General features: G+C 37.9%; 1 protein-coding gene across 3 annotated transcripts in view; it reads right to left on the bottom strand.

Annotated features, from left to right (window-relative positions):
* Nucleotides 1–26,435, bottom strand: part of AP3B1 (adaptor related protein complex 3 subunit beta 1) — a 156,644-nt gene that overhangs the window by 11,883 nt on the left and 118,326 nt on the right. The window contains exons 25-27 of one of the 3 annotated variants that reach the window (XM_060761623.2): nucleotides 15,347–15,444; nucleotides 13,574–13,602; nucleotides 9,759–9,851 (exon numbers count right to left, since the gene is read on the bottom strand). In XM_060761623.2, coding sequence (XP_060617606.2) covers nucleotides 9,843–9,851; nucleotides 13,574–13,602; nucleotides 15,347–15,444 — 136 coding nt within the window. In that variant the 3' untranslated portion in view covers nucleotides 9,759–9,842. Of the gene's footprint in view, nucleotides 1–9,712; nucleotides 9,852–10,675; nucleotides 11,394–13,573; nucleotides 13,603–15,346; nucleotides 15,445–26,435 lie in introns of those variants that run through there. The other 2 variants (XM_060761622.2, XM_060761621.2) reach the window with 2 other exon arrangements.

Consider the following 26,435-nt stretch of genomic DNA (forward strand, 5'->3'; position numbering starts at 1 on the left):
TTGGCAAGAGGTTTAGGCTCAGCGATAGGTGGACTCAGAAGTGGATAGATTCCACAATGTCCTGGCCAGGTTCCACCTCTTCCAACTGGTGTGGTTGAGGAGGCAATGGCACTGCCGGGAAGGATGGTCACCTGAAGGGTGCCACCAGAGCCTCTGGAGCTCACGGAGGGGGGGGGGGAGGGACATTCTCAAGGCCTGCTTTGATGCAGAACCTTGCAATACCCTAGTGAGGCACGTTGTTTGTCTGGCCCTTTCTGGTGTGCTGGTCAGCGGTGGGAACAGTTATTGGTGGGCCTCAGTCCGGAGGCAGTAGCAGTTTAGATGGGGCCCAGATGACTGTATGGATAGAGCAGGATGAGAGTCCTGGATTTCTCCGTCTGAAAGCAGTTCCACCACCAAGTCCGGTGATGGACGGATGGGTCGGGCTGGCTGAAGGGAGTCTTGAGTTTGTGTCCCGAGCTGCGCCTTGAGAGATTTTCCTGGTGATGGGGGGATTGAAAGGGAGGAGGTTTGCACTGACCCCTCCACGGACTGGACTGGATGGCCCATGAGGTCTCTTCCAACTCTTTGATTCTTTGACCTGAGCCCTCCTGGACTCTTCATGGGCCTGCTTGAATGCAATCCACACTGACAATGTTAAAGGCAGTATTGCCAAGATCAAATGGGTCAACTGAGCCAAGACCATGGAACTTCAAGTTGAAGGGGCCTGGGTGTCATCGGGTGGGCGGTCAATTTGTAAGGCTCATCAGTCTCAAGGTCTTCAACGCTCAGGAAGCAGTCAAGATTTTTGATGGAGCCAGGGATGGCACCAAGGTCAAGGGAGTCAGTGAAGTTGAGGGGGCTAAGGACAGTTCGTATAACAGTGCCTTTAGCCTTGCTACCCTTTTGTTTCTGGTTTGGGTTATGATAGCTTGGCAATGGCGACAGGAGCCAACCACATGGCCTTCTCCAAGACAGAGCTAGCACTTTGCGTGCCCGTCAGAGTCCAGAATCTTCGATGCACACTAGGTACAGCGCTTGAAATGAGTAATTGACATCTCTACAAAGTTTCAAAGAGAGCTACATGGAGGGGAAAAAGGAACTGGGGAGTGTGGAGCCAGGGTGCCTTTTATGCCCTGGGAGGAGTGGGAGGGATTACCACCAAAATTTGAAACATCATAGCTTGGAAAGCTTTCTGTTGGAACCTGTGAAAGCACAGTAACTCCATATGTGTGCATTCACAGACACCACAAAGAAAAAAATATTATTATTTTTATTAGACCAGATGTATAGTACTCCTAGACTCTGAACTGAAGACACCAGCACAATTTTTCTACTGCTTCTGTGAAGCCTCTAAGATCCTGACAACCTTCTGTTAAACTTTACCTCCTCCTCCTATATTGCCATTCTTGACTGCCGTTGCTGAACTTTAGATGCCTCAGTAAAGCCTCATGCTTTCATTCATCCTGCACCAATTTAGGAGTTCTTTACATGTTCTAGAAATGGCATAAGTGTAACTTTGCTATGAGAATATTTTAAACTTTTGAGTAATCTGAGTAGAGCATATTACAATCTATCCCCTCTGAATCAATCTTAGCAAGAAAACCCCATGATAGGTTTGCCTTATGGCTGATGTAATTGGAGACAACTTGAAGGAACACAACAACAACATATTGAAATATGCTCTTAATATTCTTTACATGCAGCAATCTCTAAAAATGACATAGGAAGCTAGAGAAAATAAGATGCAACTGAACCACAGAGGCAGCCAACACAATTTTCTATCCTTCTGCATCTAACACTATTTAATGGAAGAAATATAACCATTGTTGCCTGGTGAAGGGCATGATCTTAAGTGAGCATTCAAACCTTCGGGAGTAACAGGGATTCAAATCAACAGAAACAACAGACCATTCTATGCCAAAGGAAAAAAAAAGAAAATTTGTTCATTAATAGTTAAGGTACACAAGAAGTCCCCTGTGTTGCTGGGCAGCTGTATTGCAGGATACAGGTGGGAAACCGACTGCATTGCACATAAAATAGCATCTCCAAAGATAAAAACATCCATGTTAGGATAATAAACCTTTTTTCCTATTATTATTATTATTATTATTATTATTATTATTATTATATCTCTGACCCACCTCTCCTTGTAGCTCGAGGCGGGTTATAGAATAATTAAAACACATAAACATTGTCAAAATACTACAGACACACATATTAAAATGTATTTCTATAAAAGACACTATATCAAAACGTATTTCTATAAAATATGTATTAAAATACACTAAACATAGAGGTAATTGACACGTATTTAAAAATTATGTTTAAAAACTGTTTTGGTACACCTGCCAGAAGAAATAGGTCTTTAGGTGGTTTTTTAATTCCAACAGTTCATTTTGCTATGGAGCTCTGCCGGCAGGTCATTCCACAGTCGTGGGGTGGCTGATGAAAAGGTCCTCTGGGTGACAGTTACTAGCCAGGTTCTAGCAGGCTGAATTAAACATCCCCTCAGGACCTCAGCGTGCGGGACGGATTGTACGGGAGAAGGTGATCCTTTAGGTAACCTAGAACCAAACTATGTAGGGTTTGTACTTAGCCTGGAAACTAATTGGTAGCCAGTGGAGTGACTTTAGGATAGGTGTAATATGCTCACTCCTAGAAGTTTTCTGTAACCAGTCTGACTTCAATATTTGGTAACCAACTGGAGTTTCTGAACTTGGTACAAAGGTAGCCAAATATAAAGCACATTGCAAGTCCAACTTTGAAGGTACCAGCACATGAACTAACATCTTAAGGCCCTCCAAATCTAGGAAGGGTCACAGCTGGCATGCCAGTTTAAGCTGATAGTAAGAACTCCTGACCATTGCATCTACCTGGGCTGACATTTGGAGGGACAGTACTCCCAAGCTGCAAACACAGTCTTTCGGGGGGGGGGGGGGGTGTAACCCCATCCAGAACTTGTTGACACACTTCCACCCCAAGATTACGACCCTTGATGGTAAGCACCTCTGTTTTGTATGGATTCAGTTTCAATTTGTTCTTACTCATTCAGCCCCTTACCTCCTCCAGGCATTCATTCAGAGGAGACACTGAATGGATGGAATTACACACTAAATAGAGAGATGCTGTCTGAATATAGAGTGAAAGTATGTTGAATGCACTGGACCAGCAAGGTTGTCCTCAATTATGTTTTCCCTTTATCTCCTTCTATGTGCTCCTCCTTTGTCTAGTCTTCTTCTATTGCAGGGGCATCAAACTCATTTTTACTGAGAGCCACGTCAGTATAACAGTTGCCTCCAAACGGCCATTTGTAATTGTAAGACTGTGTAAATGTAACTATGTTGCCCTGGCATTGAAACCCTTTCGGGCCACATAAAAGGATGTGCTGGGCTGCATTCGGCCTGTGGGCCTTGAGTTTGACATCTGTGCTCTATTGGGACCATAAAACATCCTTCACAACAAGGGGGGGAATGAGATCCTAAAGGATCCCTATGAACTGGGGAATGGAATTCAAAATGGCACATGTCATATCATGGAAGGGAATGGAAAGTTAATATTATATTCAATATCATCTCAACCTCTTAAAATGACATATCAAATCTGTTTGCGGCCACCAGAAATGGTGGGCATGTGACACCAAACATGTCTCATAAAATGAGACTTTGACACAATTAAAAACATGACTCCGGGTATTAAAAGCTGAAACAGGATGAGTTTTTCTTCTCTGGAATTCTGAAATGCAAAATACTTCAAAATCCAAAAGTGCTAAGACAGTGACATCTTTACTTTTTGATGGTTCAATGTATATAAACTTCTAAGACAAGCAAAATACCTACTGTATATGCTCATGCATATGTCGACCTCATGTATAGATTGAGGACAGGTTTTGGGTAAAAAAAAAGTTGTTTTTTTTAATATGACCTATGGATAAGTTGAGAGTCATTCCATTCCATGGAGGAAATGTCTGCTAATTATTACTAAGTACTGCTACAGACCCATGGTAGTGACTAAAATGGCCACACTGAATGAAATCTCTCTCTCTCTCTCTCTCTCTCTTTATCAGTTTGTTCTTGTAGAGCAGTAGTAAACAAACTGTGCCTGCCAGACAGTGGTGGACTAAAACTTCATTAATTCCCCAGCATTCGCTGTATGTACAGCTGAAGAGAACTGCAAACTAACATCACCTTGAGTTCCAGCCCTATTGCAGATCAAATACTGCTTCCCCAAAATACTTATACCACAAGTAGTTTCACAATTTCCACAGGAAAGTCTATTAATTTGAGCACAAAGATATACAAACATATGTATAATAGAATATAGTTGGCATTTATAGTTTACATTTCAATATGAGACACAATGAATGGGAAAAACTAATGCAATTTAACCTATTATTTTAACATCTTTCTTGTAACAAATCTAATTAAGAACTCTATTCAGCTGTGGCCACGCCCAGCAAAAGAGGCCAATACAAACAATTTAGTTATTAGTTCCAAAAGGTAACATGTAATTCAGAAATAAATCCAGACCTGAATGTAAGTTGAAATGTTGTAATAACATGATAATTACGATCTCTTGTGCATTAGCGTTTCACAATACAAGAACGATGGTTTCCCCCTTTTAAATAAAGCTTGCACATCGTTTCTCAAGGTGCTACATTTGTTTTAGTCCCACCTGTTCAAAGTACATTCCTAGAATCTGTGTATAGGCAGTCCCCGAGTTACAAACATGCAACTTACATATGATTCATAGTTACAAATGGGGTGAGACAACAGAAAGCTAGAAAAATCTACCCCTAGGAAGGGAAATTCACTCCTGGAAGATTTTGCATAGGAAAAGGTGTCTCCAGTGAAGCTTCATCACCAATCTTTATTTCCACAACAACCCAAATTTTTCAAAATCCAATTGTCACAGGGACAGAAAGTGAGGTGAAATGTTAGCCTTTCTCTATGCTATCCAAAGCTTATATATACAGAAACCATCTTGTTCATAACTTGGGGACTGCCTGTACATGGCAAGATTGGAAGCTAATCTCAGTCATCTCTTCTACTTCTGCTCATATACAGAACATTTTTCCAAATCAGATAACTTGAACACGGGTGATCAAAAAAGTCTATTGTCTAATCCCATCATATATGATTAGCAATGAAGGTTTTTTTTTAATGCAAAGAATATCATCCCCTCCTGGCTATGACAAATTTACCATTGTTGTCATGTGGTATGAGATGCAACAATTACAGTATTTAAACCATAAAGACTCCCTGGACAATCAAAAATAGAACAACCTTGTTCTTTCTATCTTCTTGATACATAGCTTCTTCCCCACTTGGATTAGGCAAGCAAGTTCTCTCACAATACTAAAAAGGTAAGGATTCACTCTTAAATCTGATTAAGTTATGATAACCAGATACAACCCATACTGCTCCTGCAAAAATCTAGGTTGAATAATAATAGAACAATTTAATCCGTGGTCTTCCACATACTGGTGCCATAGATAATCTAAAGTCTATTAACATTTAAAAAATATCAAATGTTTTCAAAATATTGCTTCTGCTATCCTCTTAAAATAAAATAAAATAAAGGAAAATATAACCACCATTATCATAGACAAACAGAAACCAATTACTTTATAAAAATAAGGACATTGAGTTCAGAAATTTAGTCCTAAAATGAATCAAATGACCTACCCTAAAAAGGTATCTGAATCTTATTGATCACAATTACACAGAATAAGAACACATACAGGACTCCTTCATTCGGTGAAAATTCTTCCTTCATTTTTGACCATAGCTCCTCTTATGAGATCTAAACAGTGATTATGGTTGTCTGAGAACAGATCATTCTAAGAAAGTATGAAAGCAAGTGAGCTGGCATTTTAAAAATAAAAAATCAATTTGTACTTAATATATGTTTTAATATTATTAAAATTTAAATTATTACGCAGGTACTCCTACATCTTGACAAAAAGCCAAGTAAGCCTGTAACAAACATACAATCATGTTCTGCGCACCTTTTTTTTTTGGCAAGGAAGCAACTGGGAAAAGAATGAGAGAGAGATTCAAAGAAAAATAAGTATTGAATGAAACTTGACAAAAGGTTGCGCTAGTTAAATTGTCACAAGTCGACTACAAAAAAACAACCCAGCAATTTTAATAGGTCTTTAATTTAAAAAGCCCATGTGTTTCCTACTTTTTTCATCACGAACATGTAGAATAGGTACTGGTATTTTCAAACTAAAAGAGTTTTGTGGCACTTTGATAACCAATAGCTTTTCTTTTGAAGATCTGCAAAGTGAAATAGTTTCAGTGTTAGATTAAGACTGTGGGTGCCCAAGATTCAAATGTCTACCCACCCACATAAAGCCACTGGGTGACCATTGGTGAGTGACACTCAACCTCAGAGAAAGGGAATGACAAACCTCCTCTGAATAAACTCTTGCCAAGAAAGCCTCATGTTAGGGCAACCCTAAGTTGGAGTCTATCACATAATAACAACAAGATTGGTTTGGATAAGCTTTTCTGTACTGGAACCCTGTACAGAAGCTCATCAATCTTCAAGGTTCAACAACACAGTTCTTTTTTGCTACAACAGACAGAGGCAACGACCTACTTGAGAATGTTGACATATTCAAGATTCAGAAAAGTTTGACCCTGGTTTAAAAAATAGCTTTCTGTACTATATTACTAAATTATTATAAGATACAATCTATTTAAAGTCAAATACATTTTTGAGTACGCCTTGATAAACTAGAAAAGTGGGCAGAAACTAATAGAATGAAATTCACCAGAGATAACAGTAAAATTCTACATTTAGGCCACAAAACCCAAAAATACAAATATGGGATATGTGGCTTAGCAGTAATATATGCAAAAAAGATCTAAGGATTATTGCTGAATATGACCCAAATAGGACCTAATAATGTGTTGCAGCAGCAAAGAAAGCAAATAATATTTCAGTATGCACTAGTCAGGCCTCATTCAAAATACTGAGTTCAGTACTGGGTGCCTTATATAACAACAACAACAACCCCATAAGGAAATATAGAAGGGCAACAACAACAACAACAACAACCCCATAAGGAAATATAGAAGGGCAACAACAACAACAACACCCCATAAGGAAATATAGAAGGGGCTGGGCAGCCTGTTGAAGAAAAAGCTGAGGGATGACATGATTTTGCTTTTTAAACATTTATAGATCTGATACAGTCAGGAAGGTGCAAACTTGTCCACTGGTTTCCCAATGGGTGGGCCCAGATTTACCTTACAAAAGGGTAGGTTTCTAATGAGCATTAGACTGACTTCTTGATAGGACGTTGCCCACGGGACGCATGGATGTTTTTGATGTTTAACCATCCTTATGGGAGGCTTCTCTCATGTCCCTGCATAGGGAGCTGGAGCTGACAGAGGGAGTTCATCCATGCTCTCCCCAGATTCGAACCTACAACCTGTTGGTCTTCAGTACAAGGGTTTAACCCACTGTGCCACCGGAGGCTCCATGGGTTATCAGTCATAGTCTCCCTCATTTTGACATAAGCAGTAGAACTACTGTTTAAAACATAACTTCTGTCCTAACACTGGAATGGATCTAGCTTTCAAGATTTAATAGACCCATACATACATAATTAATTTTATGGTGTCTTGAGCTAATTAAATAAGATGCAAATCTTCCTTTGAAGTTGGCCTGTGATGATGAACATATTTAATATGGCAATGTGTTTACTCATAACTGCACTGAGGAGGAAACTATCTTAAATTTACAAATGATCATAGGAACAACTTCTTACAACGTAAATAGATTGCCTAAATCCAAACAAGAAGTTTCTCTGTACTAATCGGTATGTGTGTTGATCATATTTAAACCAGGGTAGGTGGGCTCCTCTGCTTTTGTGACCCCGCTACACTCCTGGGACTGACATTTTTCTGTCCATGGACAAAAAGAGTATTTGTCTCTGGAAGTGTCTACACACTGGAATGGAAATTTGGCCATTTAATAAGTGCTCCCCCACAGGTTAATATTATAAAGTGTGTCTTCTAAAACCAAAAGTGTGCCCCTCCTTGTTTTTGTGTGTGAGACATTTTTGGCTTTTTCTCTGGATTCTAGAGGATTGCAGGAACAGAAAATTGCCACCTAAATCTGTTGCACTTGTCTATCCCTAATTTAAATATCATGGTGAATAGCACCCACTTTTTTTTTTTTTAAAGTCATTCTCAAAGAAGAGAAATTATGAAGAAAATGTATGTTTATTGAAGTAGGCAGGTACGTATCAATCTTCATTATATCTTATTTCAAAGCTGGCTTTCACGATTTCCTTTAACTTTGTCTTCTTTCTCAGAATCATATGTCTAGCAAAAAGTATTCTCTCGATCCTCTTTCCTTTCCCCAGCCCAAGTACTTTAGCCTCTTGCCCCTACATATATGTTCTCCTATTTTCCCCTTTTTTGTCTTCCTTGCCATTATCCACAGCTTTATTTGTATTCATATCCTTACCTCTTCCCTCACTACCTCACATCCTAACAGTTCGGTTTCCATAAATGTATTACCATTGGAATTCACTGCAAACAAGCACATCTTTGGGCTTGCCCAAGTTCCACCTCAGTTATATGGTAAAATATAGTATATATTCCTAACTAGCTGTTAGGAATGACTATTCTTCTGAGTACAACTTCCTATTTCTTCTTCTCTTTATGCATTCCTGACATTTAATTCAATCTCAGTCTGGAAGCTTCATTCACAGTGGTTTGTTCATTGTTTTATTGTCTTTCAGCTCTTAATACACAGATAATACTTTTTAAATAACTGAGCAACAGTAATCTAGTTCTGTGAACAGTTAGAAATGAACCACAGCAAAGCACATACACAAAGTTCCATCAGAAACAAGAATGTTGAGTGAGGCAAATAAATGGAAATTTTGGTAAATTTTGAAGTGGGGGAAAAACAGGTTTTTTCTGATTTTCGCCCCAGAAACAAACACACATACATTCTCAGAAAAGGTGATACCATATTGAGGTAACCTTAGGAACATATTATAAATAATTTTATGGGGACACAAGACTTATTAGATTTTTTTTACTTCACTTATTCATTTTTCTTCTTCCCCCCACTCTCCTCCTCCTCCTCCTAAGCAATGGACCTACAAGGTTTTAAACTGTATTGAATACCTGAATATCTTTGATTTTGCAAAATGAAGAAAAGAAACCATCAACCTCAGTAAAATAAAGGAAATGGGTTTATCTTCTCAATTTCTCCACAATAGACATGAATAATTTATTCCCATAAAAACTAAAAAAAGAAAGCAAGAACAACAGCAATATGATACCATACAAAGTCATATATATAATAATGTTGGGGAATTCCTGACATAGACAGCTATGATACTAAATCCTACATAATATATGTTATTTTGGCAATATATATCCAATTTGAAGCAGCAAAATAATTTAAAGGGTAGTGGGAAAATATGGGTACAGATACACAGAGAAAATATATATAGTAAATAAATATTAATTAGCAAGTGGCTGCTAAAATTAAGTAGAGGGTATAGTTCTTATGATAAGAAGAAGAAAAAACAATGCTTGTATCAGCCACTCAAGTACATTAAGACTATATCTGACGGAAATTTGATTTTCTTAACTACTCTGAAATGAGGCCCCCATTTGCCATTCATATACACAATTACAAATACTGCATTGTATTTGTTGAAGTTTTTAAAGAAACGGTATATTTTGATTACCTGTGAATGTTATCTTCACCAGAAGGAACCACACCAAGGTTGGCTACACTCACCACTTTCTGCACTATTACTAAGGGAGTGGAGTTCTGTGGTGCAACAGTGATGGTAGTGGATGTTTCATTCATACCAGTTAGCCTTCCTGAAATGACAAAACAAATCCTTTGTATACATGAAGTGAATTTTAGAGTTTGTGAAACTTTCCAAAAGTTTAAATTTCAGGTTTGTTCTTAAAAGCATTTATGTATACTTTGCAAAAGCACAAAATAAGCTCTACTGCAAATTAGACAGTGATTCTATTTTCAGGCATTGTTCTAGAATTTCACAGTTGTTCACAGTAAAATGCAAAACACCAAGTCCCAGATGCAGCAAGAACACGTTATATATAAAGATCATGGGGAACTATAGCTATTGAGAATGATCTAATAGGAAGAGCCTCTGTTCCAAACTTCATCAACATTCAACACTGACAACAGAGTAACGCATTGTTGGGGCAGGTTCACAAACGTTGAAGCAGCAACTATGTAATTAAAGAAAAGAATAATGAAAACAAATGTTAATGCATAAAACAATGGGGTGTTACACAGGGCTAACACTTCTATCCCAATATGCATGTGATGTAGTAGGACTGTTGCCTTCGGAATGCTCTTGCCATAATAAATTAATGTGCCACAGGACTTTACTGTGCAGACAGGCAAGGAATTGAGACACATATGCCCTTTGCCTATTGGGATCACATGTACTGAAGAAGCAAATGCAATTTCAACCCCAAGGGCCATTCTGATGTGCCCTAAGCAAACAAGTAATAAACAGTAATATCTAGCACTAGAACATGTATCTTTGTATGATTACTGTGGTGTTTAACTTGTTTTAGTATAAATGTCTGCAGAGGAAATGATAAAGAAAACAGAATATTTCTTAAACTGTTTTATTTTTTTTTAAATGCAATAACCCATTATTATCATGTGCCTTTAAAAACACCAACTTTAGCTGGGAACAGTACATTCTGTTGTGGATGCATTTAAATTTTGCATTAGGAAATGGCTTTGAAAAAGTACACAAGCAGTCTAAGGTTGCTTTTAAGCTAAGCATAGGACTGACATAACACTGCTGAGAGATGTGTGTACTCATTAAGGGTTTAAACCTTCTCCATTAAGCTCTATTGAAGAGCAAATGCTGAATAAATGAATGCAACTATGTTGATGTTAAAAGCCTGTTTCCCGCAGCATGTAATTAAAGGAAATGTTGTACAAAGCCAGTACTTTTGTCAAGCTCCTGTAAATGGAAAGATGGATAGCACTCAGAGAAGTGAATGCATTGCTTCATATTTAACCTTAACACTCTTGTCATTAATGGTTTGTCTAACTTGTTCTATAAAGACAAGGTACTGCTCCATTGAAGTAAAATTTAAAAAATCAACTAAACCATGCTTTTCAGAACAGAAGATTCATTATCGTTGACTAATGTATTGGCATAAAGCAAAGTAACATCCTATCAAGTGCGGCACACATTCAATCTGCCTTACCACCCCCCTTTTATTTTTAACTCATGCTGTTTTATTGTTATAGGCAATTTGTACCACTCAGCATGACAGTGTAAACTGAATCAAGATTAATTTACATGCAAAAGAACACTTAGCATGGTAAGCAAATGTATTGTCTCGATTGCTGAGGTGGAAAAGAACCTGAAAAGAAAAAAAAAGTACTCTAATTAAGGGGCATCAAATATGATTGCTTGTGGTAGTTAAGGGCCAGAAAATAGTGAATGTCTGACCATTTAAAGAATTAGCACATTGCTTGTTAGGAAGACAAAAATGTTGTAAGCATAAATCTTGATAAATTCAAGTAAACATTTTGCTGGTTGTTTTCTTTTTCAAAGACGTGGCTTTTCCCAATTGAAGTCTATTGGGCATATGGTAAACTTGCCAAGTTAAATTATTAAAATGTAATCTTTGGAAAAAATGTAGAATAAGGATTTACCATGGGGAAGAATTAGATTTCCAAATAGTTATTAATATGTTACTGTAACAGCATGTGCAACCTTTAATCTAGTACTATTTATGTCCTGAAGCAAACTAATCAGAAGCATATAGGTATAACACAGAGATTTTACAATTTTTGTTATTATCTGAATATTTAAAAACACGCAATAAACAAAGGCAGTACTGCTCAATACTTAAAGCCTGGACTTAAACGAAGATGGGTAAGTGAGAACTATGGCATGGTATATTGATCCCAGGCAGCTAAAATCAGGTAACCACAGTTGCTGATCTGAGTTAGGTTTAAGAATATAGAAATGAATTACATTGGAAGAGGGGTTTTTCCAATTGAAAATTGAGAAACTAGTGGAAACAGCATGGCAGAGCTTAGCATATCATGCACAGCATGCATATATGTTCAGCTTTTCATCTTCTGGTGGAGCTTAGAAAACTTTTAACAGCTATGAATATTCAGTAGTCTGTTCCCCTGCTGCTTTTGTCCAACTCAATCATAAAAAGCTTCCAACACATCATAAAATAAAGACCTATATGTGTGAATAGGTGAAATCTATATCTCAAAACATTTTTATATTCTACATAACTAAAAAGTTCTTATATTTTACGATCTAAACACTGCATCTCTTTACCTCATTTTTGCAAATCTAATTTAAATAAAGAATGTCTAGAAATACATTTTTGAGGCATTCGATAAATAAAAGCGCATTCTAACACTACATAGTAATATAGGGATCTTAATACAGAATAATTTGTATTTTTTTCATGTTAGAAGCTACTTGAGAAACTACAAGGCACCCAGATGATTGATGTTTTACCATCCTGTGGAAGGCTTCTCTCATGTCCCCGCATGAGAATCTAGAGCTCGAGAGACGGGAGCTTACCCCGTCACCCGGATTCGAACAGCCAACCTGTTGGTCAACTAGTCCTACCAGCACAAAGGTTTAACCCACTGTGCCACCAGGGGCTCCGAAAAATTTGTATAAGATTAAGTCAGTCATTAGTAAGAATGCTAACACTTTGAAATGACCTACATTTTAAAGATTTTACTGATGGAAATTAAAGCAAATCCATTTGGTTTGTGGTATTCAGCTGCGATTTAGGTGAGAATACGTCCTATTGAAGTCAATGAGGCTTACTGATCAAACATGTACAGGATGGTACTATAAACCAGTCCTTTAGTAACTGTTTAAGAATTCTCTCAAAATATTCTGTAAACTGTTTCATCATCTTGTTTATCTAAACTAAAAAAGGAGACTTCTATTATTAGGAATTCTCTAAAACAACCGAAACATTGAACTAGGAAGATACTAAAGGAAAAAGGCTTTAAACCTGTGGTACATTTGCCAGCGTCAGTCCTGTATCAAAGAAAGAATTCAGGAAGACAGAAAGAGCAATACTGAAATGCCAGGAGACCTTCATGGATTTACAAATGCTTCATATAAACAAATTTTCAAATAGCTTCATTCAGAGTAGCCTTTCTGCTCTATTAAACATAGCAAACAGCTGCCAGATTTATTCAGACAAATAATCAACAACCACAGAAGTAAAATGGCAGAAGAAAAAGGAATTTTGGCAACAACTCCACAGAGGACCACAGCTATTCTCAAAGTGCACTTCTTCTATGCTCTCCTGGTTCTGAATGGCCAGTCAGGGGAGAAAAAGCTCTCAGTCACAGCTAAGCATACAAAACTCAATCAAAATACCAAGCAAGCAAGCATATAACAAAAACGGGACTAGGAAAGACAGAGTGAAATATCCAGTGTTACTTAAGATTGCACTGTTAGATGTCAGTGTAAGGGGAATTTTTTGGGGGGGTGGGGGGTGGGAACAGATCAAAAAATATGACAAAGCCTCGGTCACACACTCACCTTGGTTTGCTGAGCACGGGTAAAGCAGGCTTTAGGCAGCAGAAAGTAATAACAGCAAATAGTTATGACTTGTTTAAGAAAATCATGGCCCTTAGTCTTTATTTAGAATTATCAGCTACCATAAAATGCTGAACATGAAATATATGATAAGACTACTTCATTTCTTGTTTAATTCCAGGAAAAGTCAAAAAGAAAGGTCAGATACCAGTTTTTATTAAATACATATAGCATTGTTCCTGTGCTCTGGGTTGTTTTAATAATACAGAGTTTTTGAAAGCTTTCATGAAAATTTTGATATACTGATTAAGGGGAGCATCGAATGTAAAGCTTATTTTTCCCATATAGAAAGTGATTTTATAAAGAAACCAAGAACACACTACTACTTAGTTTCCTTGAACAAAATATCAGATAAAGCTTCTCACAAATGTAGTTGTATTTCAGAAGGGCCCTTCACATATATTTAATGCTAGATGAGCCATGCAAAGACTATAACAAGAGACATTAGTATTTTTAAAAAGCATGACATTCAAATAAGTGTGTCAACAAAACAGCTATACAATTCCATCCTTTCCAAACAGGAAACTGAAGAGTTAAATAATAAATGGGGATGTCAGACAAAGGTAACACCAATTAATTTTAATGTAGCTGGGACAAAGTACACCAGCTATATACAAACAAAAGCATTAGAATGAAGATTTGAAATATAAAGCAAAGTATGAATATGGTTGAGTTATTTCCTAGAGTGGGTTCGGCCAATATTCCAGCCATTAGTACTAATATGAAATGCATTAGTGCATCACTGCAGGAAACCATAACTCCCAGGCCTAAGCACTGCTTATGGCCTAATTATTCCTCCTTCTCCAGTCCCAGTAAAATCTATTAATCAATTGTCAAGTACCAGTAGAATGTACACACAAGCTTGGTTTGAACAACTGTTCAGGGCTTCATAAGCTATACCAACACTCAGACCACTGTTCCTCTTCTCTCCTGTCATGCTAGGTTCAATGTGACCATCCTCACTTCATTAAGCCAGTGTTCACTCTTGTGTCTGAACTGGAGAACTCTGACTGTATGTTTGTTAACATCCTGATCAGGAGTTTATGATCAAAATGTCATAGGGACCTTTTTCTTACTATAAATTAGTGTATTTGAGCTGAAGATAACAAAGAGAAGATGACAGAGACAAGGATACGTACCCATTCTAAGTGTTCATTCAGCGTATAGCAGTGGTTCCCAACCTTTTTTTGACCAGGGACCACTTGATCAAGGACCACTTTGACCAGGGACCACTCTCCAACATTAGGACCAAAAGGGTCCCGAATTAGTTTTTGGTCAACTTTAGATTCGGTTTGGTTATTTGGGGGTGCTGATTCAGAAAACTGCATTGGATAGACCACATCAGCTCTAGTTTCTGATGCAGAACATATGCCATCCAGTAGTTGCCATCTGCTCACCCACAGAAAACCATACTGAATAAGCCTCAGCACTAAAGGAGGGTTTTGCGAGACCAGTCACTCTCCTTGCAACGGTGTAGTAACAGTGAGGCCTTGGACTATATTTTAGTTCTTGTGGACCACTGGTGGTCTACGGACCAAAGGTTGGGAATCACTGGTGTACAAGAGGCCATCAATGATAGTCTGGTCAGAGCCTGTTTGTTACTTTGGAGAGTATTCTCTCAACTGAAACATTAGACTTAGAGCAGAAAAATATATACAATATTTACCAGTATTTGTGGAATAATAAAAATAATAAACGTTTTATTGTATTTCTTACCTTGTTCCTTCTTGAAGTCCTTTTCTGACATAGTTACAGGTAAAAGTAACTCTCCAACAGGAGGCTGAATGCTAACACTAAACTGGTCTTCTTTTGTACTGCCAAAGAAACAAAATGAAAAAAGTAATAGTTTAGTGTGTCCTAGTTTATTATACCAATAAAGAAATACGAAGTACGGTATTCATTGATAATCAGTGATAGTCGTTTTAAAATGATCTATTCATATTATAAAAAGGGGGAAACCAATTTACAATAGATAAGCAAAAACATTGCTTCAAGATGGTATTTATTTACTATTTGTCATCAAGCGTGAATGCTAAGCAGGGATTTAGAACCTTGTTTCTGGAGTCCTTTGCTCAAAAATCCAGAATGGCACAATGTGCACTTCCTCTACACCCTTAATGTCCTGAAACAGTTCTACTGTTACCTTCTCAGCAGAAAAGCCTACTGGTCCTCACCGGCTTTAAAATCTAAAACTGTCAAGATTGAGAAAGCAGGTGATTACCTATCCCTGGTGGTAATGGTGAAAATGAGTAATGACCGAAAAAAACCATCAGTTTCATCTGGATAGGAATTGGGAAAACCATGGTTTAATGCATTTAAATTCTCTGGAGATGGTGCTCTCTGAGTTCATATGCCTTGTTTCGTCTTTATATTTTTATTAGCAACTACATAGTTTCCTACCCACTCTACCGAATCTCAGAGAGTCTTCATAATTCAAAATGTAATCAGGCAATGACTGACGAAGACAAACAACAGCAATAGAACACAATCAATATCCAAACAGTGGTTATCATGATAGCGTCCAAAATATCATATGGTTCAATGGTGGGCCCTGTCTAAAATTTACATATGACATGTATGTTATGAATTGAACTTGTTTACATCTGTTTTTCTGCTGGCAAATTTCTTTACCAGTGCAAGAGTCTGAACTATGTAATCAGCAACAAGCAGTTTTTTTCATGCCCTTGCTGATCTGGTTTTGCTAGTAATTTTTTGATGTTTAGTCACCTTTTAACTTTTATATCTTGAGATTTTAAAGGATATGTTCATTCATTTATTGCAAACTGCTCTGAGTCATGAACTGGGGAAAAGGCAGGATACAAAATATTAACAACAGCATCAATAATAATACAATTTGATATACACAGAGGATGGAAAGATGTAAAAACTACCTAATCAGTGTACAATAAACAATATTGAGGGCTGACTAGCTTCTAGCTTTAAGTTCTTCCACAACAGAAGAAAAGGACTATACAGTATTGATCAGACAATCACATCTTAAAGATATTAAGGAGTCATACAACATGCATTACAACAACAAGAACAAAAACTACTGATTAAATGGAAGCATTTGTTTTTTGAAGTTGCTTGTCAATTTATGGCAACCTGATGAATTTCATAGGGCTTTTTTTAGTTATCCTGCATAATACATTGGTACAATAGTTTCTAACAGCAAAATCAATTGATTAATACCTACGGGTATTTAAATTAATCTCATACATTTATTACTGGTTTTAATAGCCTTTTAACCTTAGAACTCAGAGATTCAGTTGGTTGACAGATAAGCAATATATAAAGATAAATATAGAAGATTTGCAGGTTTTATTAGGAAGAATTACATGACAGACTACCAGAAAACTTAAAACAAAACAATAAAGTTCTGAAGTACATCAATTATTAGTTACTCAATTCTTTAAAAGATCAAATGCAATCTTATCTTTAGCTTTTTGGTTTTAAGATTTAACAATATTAACAATGATCTAATTCTAAAAAATTATTTCAGAAATTTACAGTAAAACACTCTCAAACTGTTGTATTGGGTACAGAGATTTACACTGCTATTTTTTCCCTATTTAGTATATTCTGAAATTACCTGATTTAACAGAGTGTACAATGAAGTGGTAAGGGTTCTGTTTTTGCTTTATATAGTGTTACATTCTCAAATAAGCTGCAATCCAGGAGTAATTAAATCAAAGTAGGCCTTCCATATTTACAGATTCTGCACTCACAGATTCAACCATCTGTGGCTTAAGAATTCAAAAATCAAAGTTTGATTTTGCCATTTTATATAAAGGACGCCACTTTCTTATGCCATTACATATAATAAGACTTGAACAGCCATGAATCTGGGGATCCTGGGACATCCTGGAACCAAACTGCAGCGGATTACAAAGGCACACTTTACTGGATCTGGGAGTATTATCAGTAACTAGCACAGATGTAGCAATTACCCTAGGAATTAAATACCTCATCTGCATTTGAGGGGGGAAATGGGAAATATGTTAAAACGGGAAAATATAAACAAGAAAGAAATTAAGATAACTACAACTGCACAAGAAGAAAAGAAATATGTTGCTGGTTGGAGACTCATTACCCTGGATTATACAGGAACTAGCAAGCTACCCTGAAAATGTGAATCAGAAAGTGTGCTGTCTTCCTGACACATGTATACAAGATCGCACTGACAACTTGCCAAAACTCATCAAGAACACAGAAAAATACCCCTTTCTCCTTATTCACGTGGACACTAACAAAACTGCAAAGAACACCTCTGAGCAGATCTCAGATTATGGAATGAAGAATAGAAGATTACATGGGAACAGGGAGATACTAAAAGTCAATGACTGGCTACACAGATGCCATAGATGGAAGAGATATAGCTTTTGGGACAAAGGGTTTTCACTTCTTATAGAAGACTACTGGATATAGATGGACTGAACCTCACAAGACTGAGAATAATGGATTTGGTAGTTTCATGGCAAGATTAAGAGGATTTCCAACTAAATCCTTAGAGAGTTCTGGGTAATAGCTCAAATATCAGCCCAAAGGTAAGCTCTAAACACAAAAATGTGAATACTATTTATTATTATTATTATTATTATTATTATTATTATTATTATTATTTACAGTATTTATATACCACCTTTCTCACCCCTGGGGGGACTCAAAGCAGTTTACACATAAATAATGTCAAGATTCAATGCCTTACGTTGGGCACCGATACGATGCCAATACAAACAATTACAATAGTAAAACCACAATTAAATATAAATTACAATTAAAACAATATATCAACAAGCATTAAAACAATAAAACAGTCTTGTCAGTCAAATCGCCGTACCAGCCAATGTCCCTCTAAAATGCTACATACATCTACTGTCTGAAGGCCTGGTCCCAGAACCATGATTTTAATTTTTTTCTAAAAGCCAGGCAGGAGGGAGCGGATCTTACCTCATTTGGGAGTGTATTCCATAGGCAGGGAGCCACAGCCATGAAGGCCCTGTCTCTCGTCCCCCAGACGCATTTGTGCTGTTGACAGGAGTGAGAGCAGGGCCTCCCCGGATGGTCTTAGATTACAAGGCGGGATGTAAGGATGGATGCATTCGGACAAGTAAGCTGGGCCAGAACCGTATAGAGCTTTATAGGTCAAAACTAGCACTTTGAATTGGGCTCGGAGATGGACCGGCAGCCAGTGGAGCTGGCATAGCAGGGCGGTGGTATGCTCCCTGTATGTCGCCCAGGTTAGTTATCTGGCTGCCGCCCGTTGGACTAGCTGAAGTTTCCGAACCGTCTTCAAAGGCAGTCCCATGTAGAGCGCATTGCAGTAATCTATTCGGGATGTAACCAGAGCATGGACCACCGTGGCCAGATCAGACTTCCCAAGGTACGGGCGCAGCTGGTACACGAGTTTTAACTGCGCAAAAGCTCCCCTGGCCACCGCCGAAACCTGGGGTTCCAGGCTCAGTGATAAATCCAGGATCACTCCCAAGCTGCGGACCTGTGTCTTCAGGGGGGAGTGTAACCCCATTCAACACAGATTGTAACCCTATGCCCTGTTCGGCCTTTCGGCTGACCAGGAGGACCTGTGTCTTGTCTGGATTCAATTTCAATTTGTTAGCCCTCATCCAGTCCAACACAGCAGCCAAGCACCTGTTCAAGGTCTGAACAGCCTCCTTAGTAACAGATGGGAAGGAGTGACAGATTTGGGCGTCATCTGCATACAGGTAACACCTTACTTCGAAACTCCGGATGATCTCCCCCAACGGCTTCATGTAGATGTTAAATAACATCGAGGACAGTACTGAACCCTGAGGAGAAAAAGCTGAAGGAGAGAAGGGAATTCACAGAAAAAAACTGGCAGTAATTTAATAAACAAAACTTCAAATGTCGATACACCAAGATACAGAGTTTGGGAAGTACACAAGATGAGTTTAATGCTCAGAAGGGTAAATATGACTTTACAGGCAAAATGGAGATCTGGTGGGTTGACTCCCATGACTGGAATATTACATCTGAAGGGTATAAGCTATTAAAAAAGAACAGATATTGCAGAAAGAGGAGAGGAAGATTAGCATTATTTGACAAAGACAAATTCACTTCTTTATAAATCCATGAGATTGATCAGAGTGGACTAGCTGAGAGCTCTGGATAGAAATAAAACCAACCAAACCAAGAAGAGGTGATAGATAATGCATTTCAGAAACAAATATCAGAGTTACAAGAATTAGCAGTTATGGGGAACTTCAAATACCCTGATCTCTGTTGGAAGATTAACTCTGCTAAGCATAGGCTCTCTAACAAATTCCTGATGTGTCTTGAAAATAATTTCATATTTCAAAAGGTAAAGGAAAGATTAAGTGGATCAGAAAAGAATCGCATGGCTAGGAAAGACACTCAAAAAAAGTGGGAGTTATTGAAGAAGGAGTTCCAAAAAGCACATTTGAAAACTATCTCATAGAAGAAAAATGGGAAACATCTGAAAAATCCACAGTGGCTGCATAACAGGTTCAAGGAGCAAATGAAAAGGGAAAAACCACATGTATAAAGAATGGATGGAAGATGAACAATCAAGGAAGGGGGAAGATGTGCACCCCAAACTTGGAGGAACCGTATAAGGCAAATTAAACATCAGCAAAGTTTTTTCTAGAAACTTTACTTTTGAGGCAAGAGAACGACCAAGGAGACAATGGGGTCACTGTTCAATAAGGATGGTAAAATCCTAACAGATCACAATTAAAAGGCAGAACTACTCAATACCTATTTTGCTTTGGCTTTCTCCCAAAAGGGAAAGTATGTACTTCCATGCAGCACCAGAAATCTTGGCAAGAGATCTGAATTGCAAATCAAGATAGATAGTGAATTAGTCAGGAATCACCAAGCTAGCCTAAATAAGTTCAAATCTGCAAGGCTAGATGAATAGCATCCTGGAGTACTGAAGGAACTTGCTGAAGAACTCTTTTAATCAATTTCCAATATTTTTGAGACATCTTCAAAAACAGGTGAGATTCAAGAGGACCAGAGGCGGCCCTAGGCAATTTTTAACGGTAAGCAAACAGTATTTTGGCGCCACCCGCCCCCCCATCCAATCACTGATATATATTTTCTTTTCGTCGTGGGAGTTCTGTGTGCCATATTTGGTTCAATTCCATCATTGGTGGAGTTCAGAATGGTCTTTGATTGTAGGTGAACTATACATCCCAGTAACTACAACTCGCATATGTCAAGGTCTATTTTTCCCCAGGAGCACTTCAAGAGCGGCCCTGGGCAAAATCAACTATACGGCGAATGCTTACTTTGCGTTGAGCCACCCCTGAAGAGGACCGAAGGGGGAACTAAAGTTCTTCTGTCTTAATCCTAACGGAAGACTGTGAATAGTCACACCGAATAGTCAGAACTTCATTAATAAGCATGAATTAATGTGACTTTGAAAATACAAGTGAATTGAGGAGCATTGCAAATATATATAAAAAAGAAAAACAAAAGCCTATATTCGACACTGATCTGCCATGCCTCAGATATGAGAAAAATGATCCTTTAGGAGACCTCATCTGATATTACAACTCTGTGTTCTCTCAAAAATAAATATTACTAAAACAGCTCAGTACAGTATATACATACATAGTGGCATGGTGATTAGCCTGTGTAGTCAAAATTATGGTTCACTGTGGTTGCCAAAGCAGGAGGAATGGAGGGAGATGGTTTTAATAATCTATTTTTTTGGTTTGTTAAATACTATATCCAAATTAGTTGATTTTTAAAAAAAGCCTATCTCACATATGACAAAAATGTTATATTCATGATGGCAAAATGTTGATGCAGTTTGTCTTTGCAAATGATTAGTGATTTTTTAAAAAGCACGGAATTAACAAGGAACTGGGACTGGATTCGAGGCACAGGAGAAAAAACAACAAAATTAAGGAGATGCAATCAATAATAAACAAACAGTGATGTAGTTTCTTTGTATAAAATCACGCAAAATGGAGGATGGGGAGAAAGGGCAGAATGACAATCTTGAGACCATGAATTTTGCCTCATCTGTGTCTTACAATGGAATGGAAGAGGAGGTACAATTTGAAATGGATTACATCTATAGTTCTCAATCAGGAGCATTACCAACATAAAATGCTATTTCTCTTCTAAACTTACTAAAGAAGTAATGTATCGCTTAAGGCAATAACTAGGTTTTATATTTTCAAACATGAGAAAATCAGCATTTGCCAAATAGTACATCTAACATTTCCAATTTGGTGTGTTAGGTCAGGCTATAAAATACCTTCTGTCTGCATTTCTCAGACAAATAGTACCAGCAGCCACACATTTCCTAACGTTTATGCAAAATCACTCACTGTATGGACACACAGACATCCAGATTTATGACTCTTATATGTGATGACAGAAAGAAGTTCTGAAAAGTAGTCTTACGACCTCATCACATGGAAGAAAATGAGCATCCTAGCATGCTGCCCATACGCTTCCTCCTCAGAGCCCGCTAAATGCCATCACATGACATAAGGCAACTTCTGGTGAAACTTTGTTGAGGAAGCGTCTAGGCATGCTAAATGGATAAGAGAAAGAGAAATTCAAATTGTAACAGCTGAGAAAGGAACCAGAAGATCTTGAAAGCTGACCCATTACTTTGTGCATTTTAGATGGTCCTAATAAAAATATTAGACTAGCTACCGGATTATTTTTGGATCAGGACATCTTCCTTTGTTATATACCTATATGTGCACTAGTGAAACATCAGTAACTTGCATACCAAGAAATTAATGAACTAACTTACTTAGTGCACAAATGTTTTGGAATGTGTGAGGACTATATAATGAAGCACACTATTCTAAATTGATAGAACTAAACAAATTATGAATATATAACAAATATTTTGTTTAAAGATTATCTAAACAACTGTTTGTCCTTGGATGAATTTGACCAAACCTCTGAAAGGTGAAAATTATATATAAGGGTTATCCGGAAAGTAAGCTTTCAAGATTTTTTTAAAATACAAAGAATGAATATATTTTAATAAAACTTACATTGCTTGTAGCATATGTATTAAATTATTTTTCCACATAATCACCACTCAGTTCAATACATTTTGTCATCCGTGGGATGAGTTTTTGATGCCTGTGTCAAAGAAGTTTCCCTCTGCTTTTTTCAGCCAGTTGGGCACTTCGATTTTCACCTTGTCATCATTGGAAAAGTATTTTCCACCAAGGTGTTCCTTCAATTTAGTGAACAGATGATAGTCACAGGGTGTGAGATTGGGGCTGTGAAAAGAATAGCTTAAAACATTCCAACCAAATGAAGTCATCAACTCTTGTGTTGCATAAGCAGTGTGTAGACATGAATTGTCATGAAGAAGACAGACTCCTGTCGTCAGCATTGCAAAATGTTTGTTTTGGATGGCTCTGTGAAGTTTCTTAATGGTCTCACAATATATTCCATACCCATTTTGTCACATGCTGTCTTCACATTACGTCCTCTGCATAAACTGAAACAATTTCACGTTCATGGCCTTAGCATTTAGGTAGCATATTACAGTGCAAACTTCACATTTGGAGGGAAATGGAATGAGGTCGCTCATCTTTAACCTTCACCACAACACCAGTCGATGAGCTAGTAACGACTGGCACTGCTCATTTGCTTCCGCTGGCTTCCCTCTACACGGCAGTGATACCAACTTCCCCTGCGAAAATTCCCCATGAGACCTACGTGCCATGTAACCTTACTTTCCGGATAAACCTTATAGAAATTCAGTTTATGAAGTATATAGGTAGATGACTTTCACTTCTAGGTCTACTTTTGAGACTGGACATGATAACATGGATGAACAAATATCTTGTTGGTGGCATACACCGGTGTAACTCTTGGTTACCCTGGTTATGCAGTGTAATAGACAATGTGGAAGGAGGCGTTTTGTACCTCCTTCTGCAACGTCCTCATCTCAGATGGAGAACAACTTGGAATGACTTGCAAGTGCAGCTCTATCTCCAAATCATCTATTATTAGCATATTCTAAATATACTCAGCCACCTGGAGTGTAAGGAATAATGGAAGAACACGCTTGGATCCAATTGCCCACATCAGTGGCCTGGAAAAGAGAGCTACATCTGCAAGCTATCTCTGGTTCTTGTTGCAAAGGCAGGGTATGTAGTGGGGAAAAGGAAGGAGTTACTGTTTCTTCCATTGAAATTATAAATGTTCTGGCAGAGAATTACAATCTCACTCATTATTACCTAACAATGCCACTTGATTGTAGCATTTCACTATTGCTAATGATATTTTCTGCACCTCTCGAAGTTATGTATTAAGCTTAAAAATAGAGAACAACATTTTAAAGAAGAAGAATTATCATTCCCTTTTCCTGTTGTCAATTTGATTTCTGCAACTGTTTTTCAGAAATGAAATCTATACAGAAAAAGTAAGATATATAAGAAAAGTCAAGAGCAGGCTTGGGTTGTTTTGTGTATCTTCAAGTCATTTCCAACTTATGGAACCCAACTTATAGAATCCTACAATGGCTTTGTGTTTTTTTGGCAAGATTTGTTAAGAAGCAGTTTGTCTTTGCCTTCTCTGAGACTGAAAGACTGACTTGCCCAAAGTCACCCAAGGCATTTCTATGGAAGAACAGGAATTCAGACCCTGGTCTCCAGAGTCATAGCCCAGTGCACAAATGACTACATCATGGAGGCTCTTAACAGCAGGTAGCAGACACACAAAAAAGGATAAGCATGGTATTGCTGTGAGTAGGAAAACATGTTTCTAGGAAGGTCATACGTTAGATCCAATCTTCAAGTTCAGGTTTCTTTTCTTTACTATCTTTAATTAGTTATATTCCTCAGAAAGTAGAATTAAATAAGAAAATATTGCCTATCAGCGAGTTCATTCAACAGCTTTTAACTGCCTCTGTTAGATCTTCCTTTGAATCTCATTACTTATCTAAAGAACAACGTAGTAAGTTTTATTAAGTTTGTTTTTGCTGAACTACTATCTCCACTGCATTGGCCACCTCACAACAATAGTTGATTTTGCGATGCAAAACACACAGCCAATGATTGGCACCTAAACCAATTGATCTACCCATTCCCACTATCTCCCTTCCCACACAAGCCTTACTACAAAGCTATTGATTTAAACACTGCCGATCGGTTTCCATTTTCTGATTTTGGGCAGGCTAATTAAGAAAGTGAGTAATTGTGATTACACTGCTTCAGGATCAATTACATTTGATGTAAGACAAAGTACTCCTTTTGGAACAATGTAAGGAAAATAATTATAATAAAAATGTTTATAGGTGAGCTTTCCCCTCACTAGAAAACCCACATCACACATAGTTTTGGGTGTACCACAAATCTAACATATTCTAAAGAAATCATCATACCTAAGTGATATGAATAGACATGCATGCCGTATTTAGACAGTGCTTAAGGGGGAAATCTATATATCTGCAACATCCCATGTGTACAGACATGGAAACCAAAGAGGAGGAGGGATTCATTATGGCTTCTTCCCAAGGTAAATATTTACATATTTTCAAAACAAAGAACAAGCCAAAAACATCACATCGAGGGACATTAGCAAAACAATACCTGGCAGCTGTGAGCAGCATGAGTTACAACTTGCCACTAGATTCAAACTTTTACTGAATAAACTAAAGGAAAACATGTGGCCAAGCGCTTCCTTCCATTGCAAAAGCTTCTGTCGTGGGTTTTGGTTTCAATGGAAATGAGATCACTAATGTCCTATGTTTTAGCATCCAATGCCATGCTGGCTGGAACAATTTTACAGGTAACGAAGCAGTTCACCCTATTCCAGGTAACCTCCAAGCTTGATTTCTGCAATGTGCTGCACATTGGCCTCCATGCCAGGTTCAGAAACTCTAATCAGTTCAAAATATGGCAAGAACATCCAGGAGTGAGCACATCACACCTAATTAAAACTTGTGCGCCAACTGCACCCATATCTTGGGAGGTCGGACTTGGCCACAGTGGTGCATGCATTGGTTACATCCTGAATAGATTACGTGGGGTTGGTTCTGAAGACTATTTGGAAGCTTCAATTAGTCCAACGTTCAGCAGCCAGGTTGTTTACGGGAGCAGGGTATCGAGAGTGCACAATGCTCTTGCTACACTAGCTTCACTGGCTGCGTATTAGCTTCCAAGTACAATTCAAAGAGCTGGCTTTAGCCTATAAAGCCCTTAATGGTTCTGGCCCAGTTTACCTATCCGAACGTATCTCCCTCTATGAACCACTTAGGACCTTGAGATTGTTTGGGGAGGCCCTGCTCTCAGTCCCTCTACCATCGCAATCGAGTTTGGTGGGAATGAGAGACAGGGCCTTCTCTGTGGTGGCCCGTCGGCTATTCCCTCCCAAACGAGATCAGATCTGCTCCATCACTCCTGACGTTCTGGAAAAAAGAGAAATTCTGGCTGTGGGATTAGGCGTTTGCAGATGAGACTTACTTGCTGGAAAAGATACGGTTTTAATGGACTATGATGGACTGTTTTTAGGATGACGACTTAAATCGGTGAATTGTTTTAATGCTTTTATATTGTTTTATTATAATACGTATATTTATGCTTGTTTTTACTCTGTTGTTGTCAGTGTGCTGTGCCAGTTGGTTTCTGCCTTGAGTCCCTATGTGGAAGTTGAGATAGGACAGGATACAACTGCCCTAAATGAATAAATAAATAAATAAATAAATTATAGTAATCTCATTAGCTGTGAATTAGTCTCAAGGTAAAATATAACATGTTGGTTATTACTTTTGTGTCCAGGTTACCTATGGAATCACCTCTTCCTATAT

This window comes from Anolis sagrei, chromosome 2 (assembly GCF_037176765.1).
Source record: "Anolis sagrei isolate rAnoSag1 chromosome 2, rAnoSag1.mat, whole genome shotgun sequence".
In the NCBI taxonomy this organism is placed as follows: Eukaryota; Metazoa; Chordata; class Lepidosauria; order Squamata; family Dactyloidae; genus Anolis; species Anolis sagrei.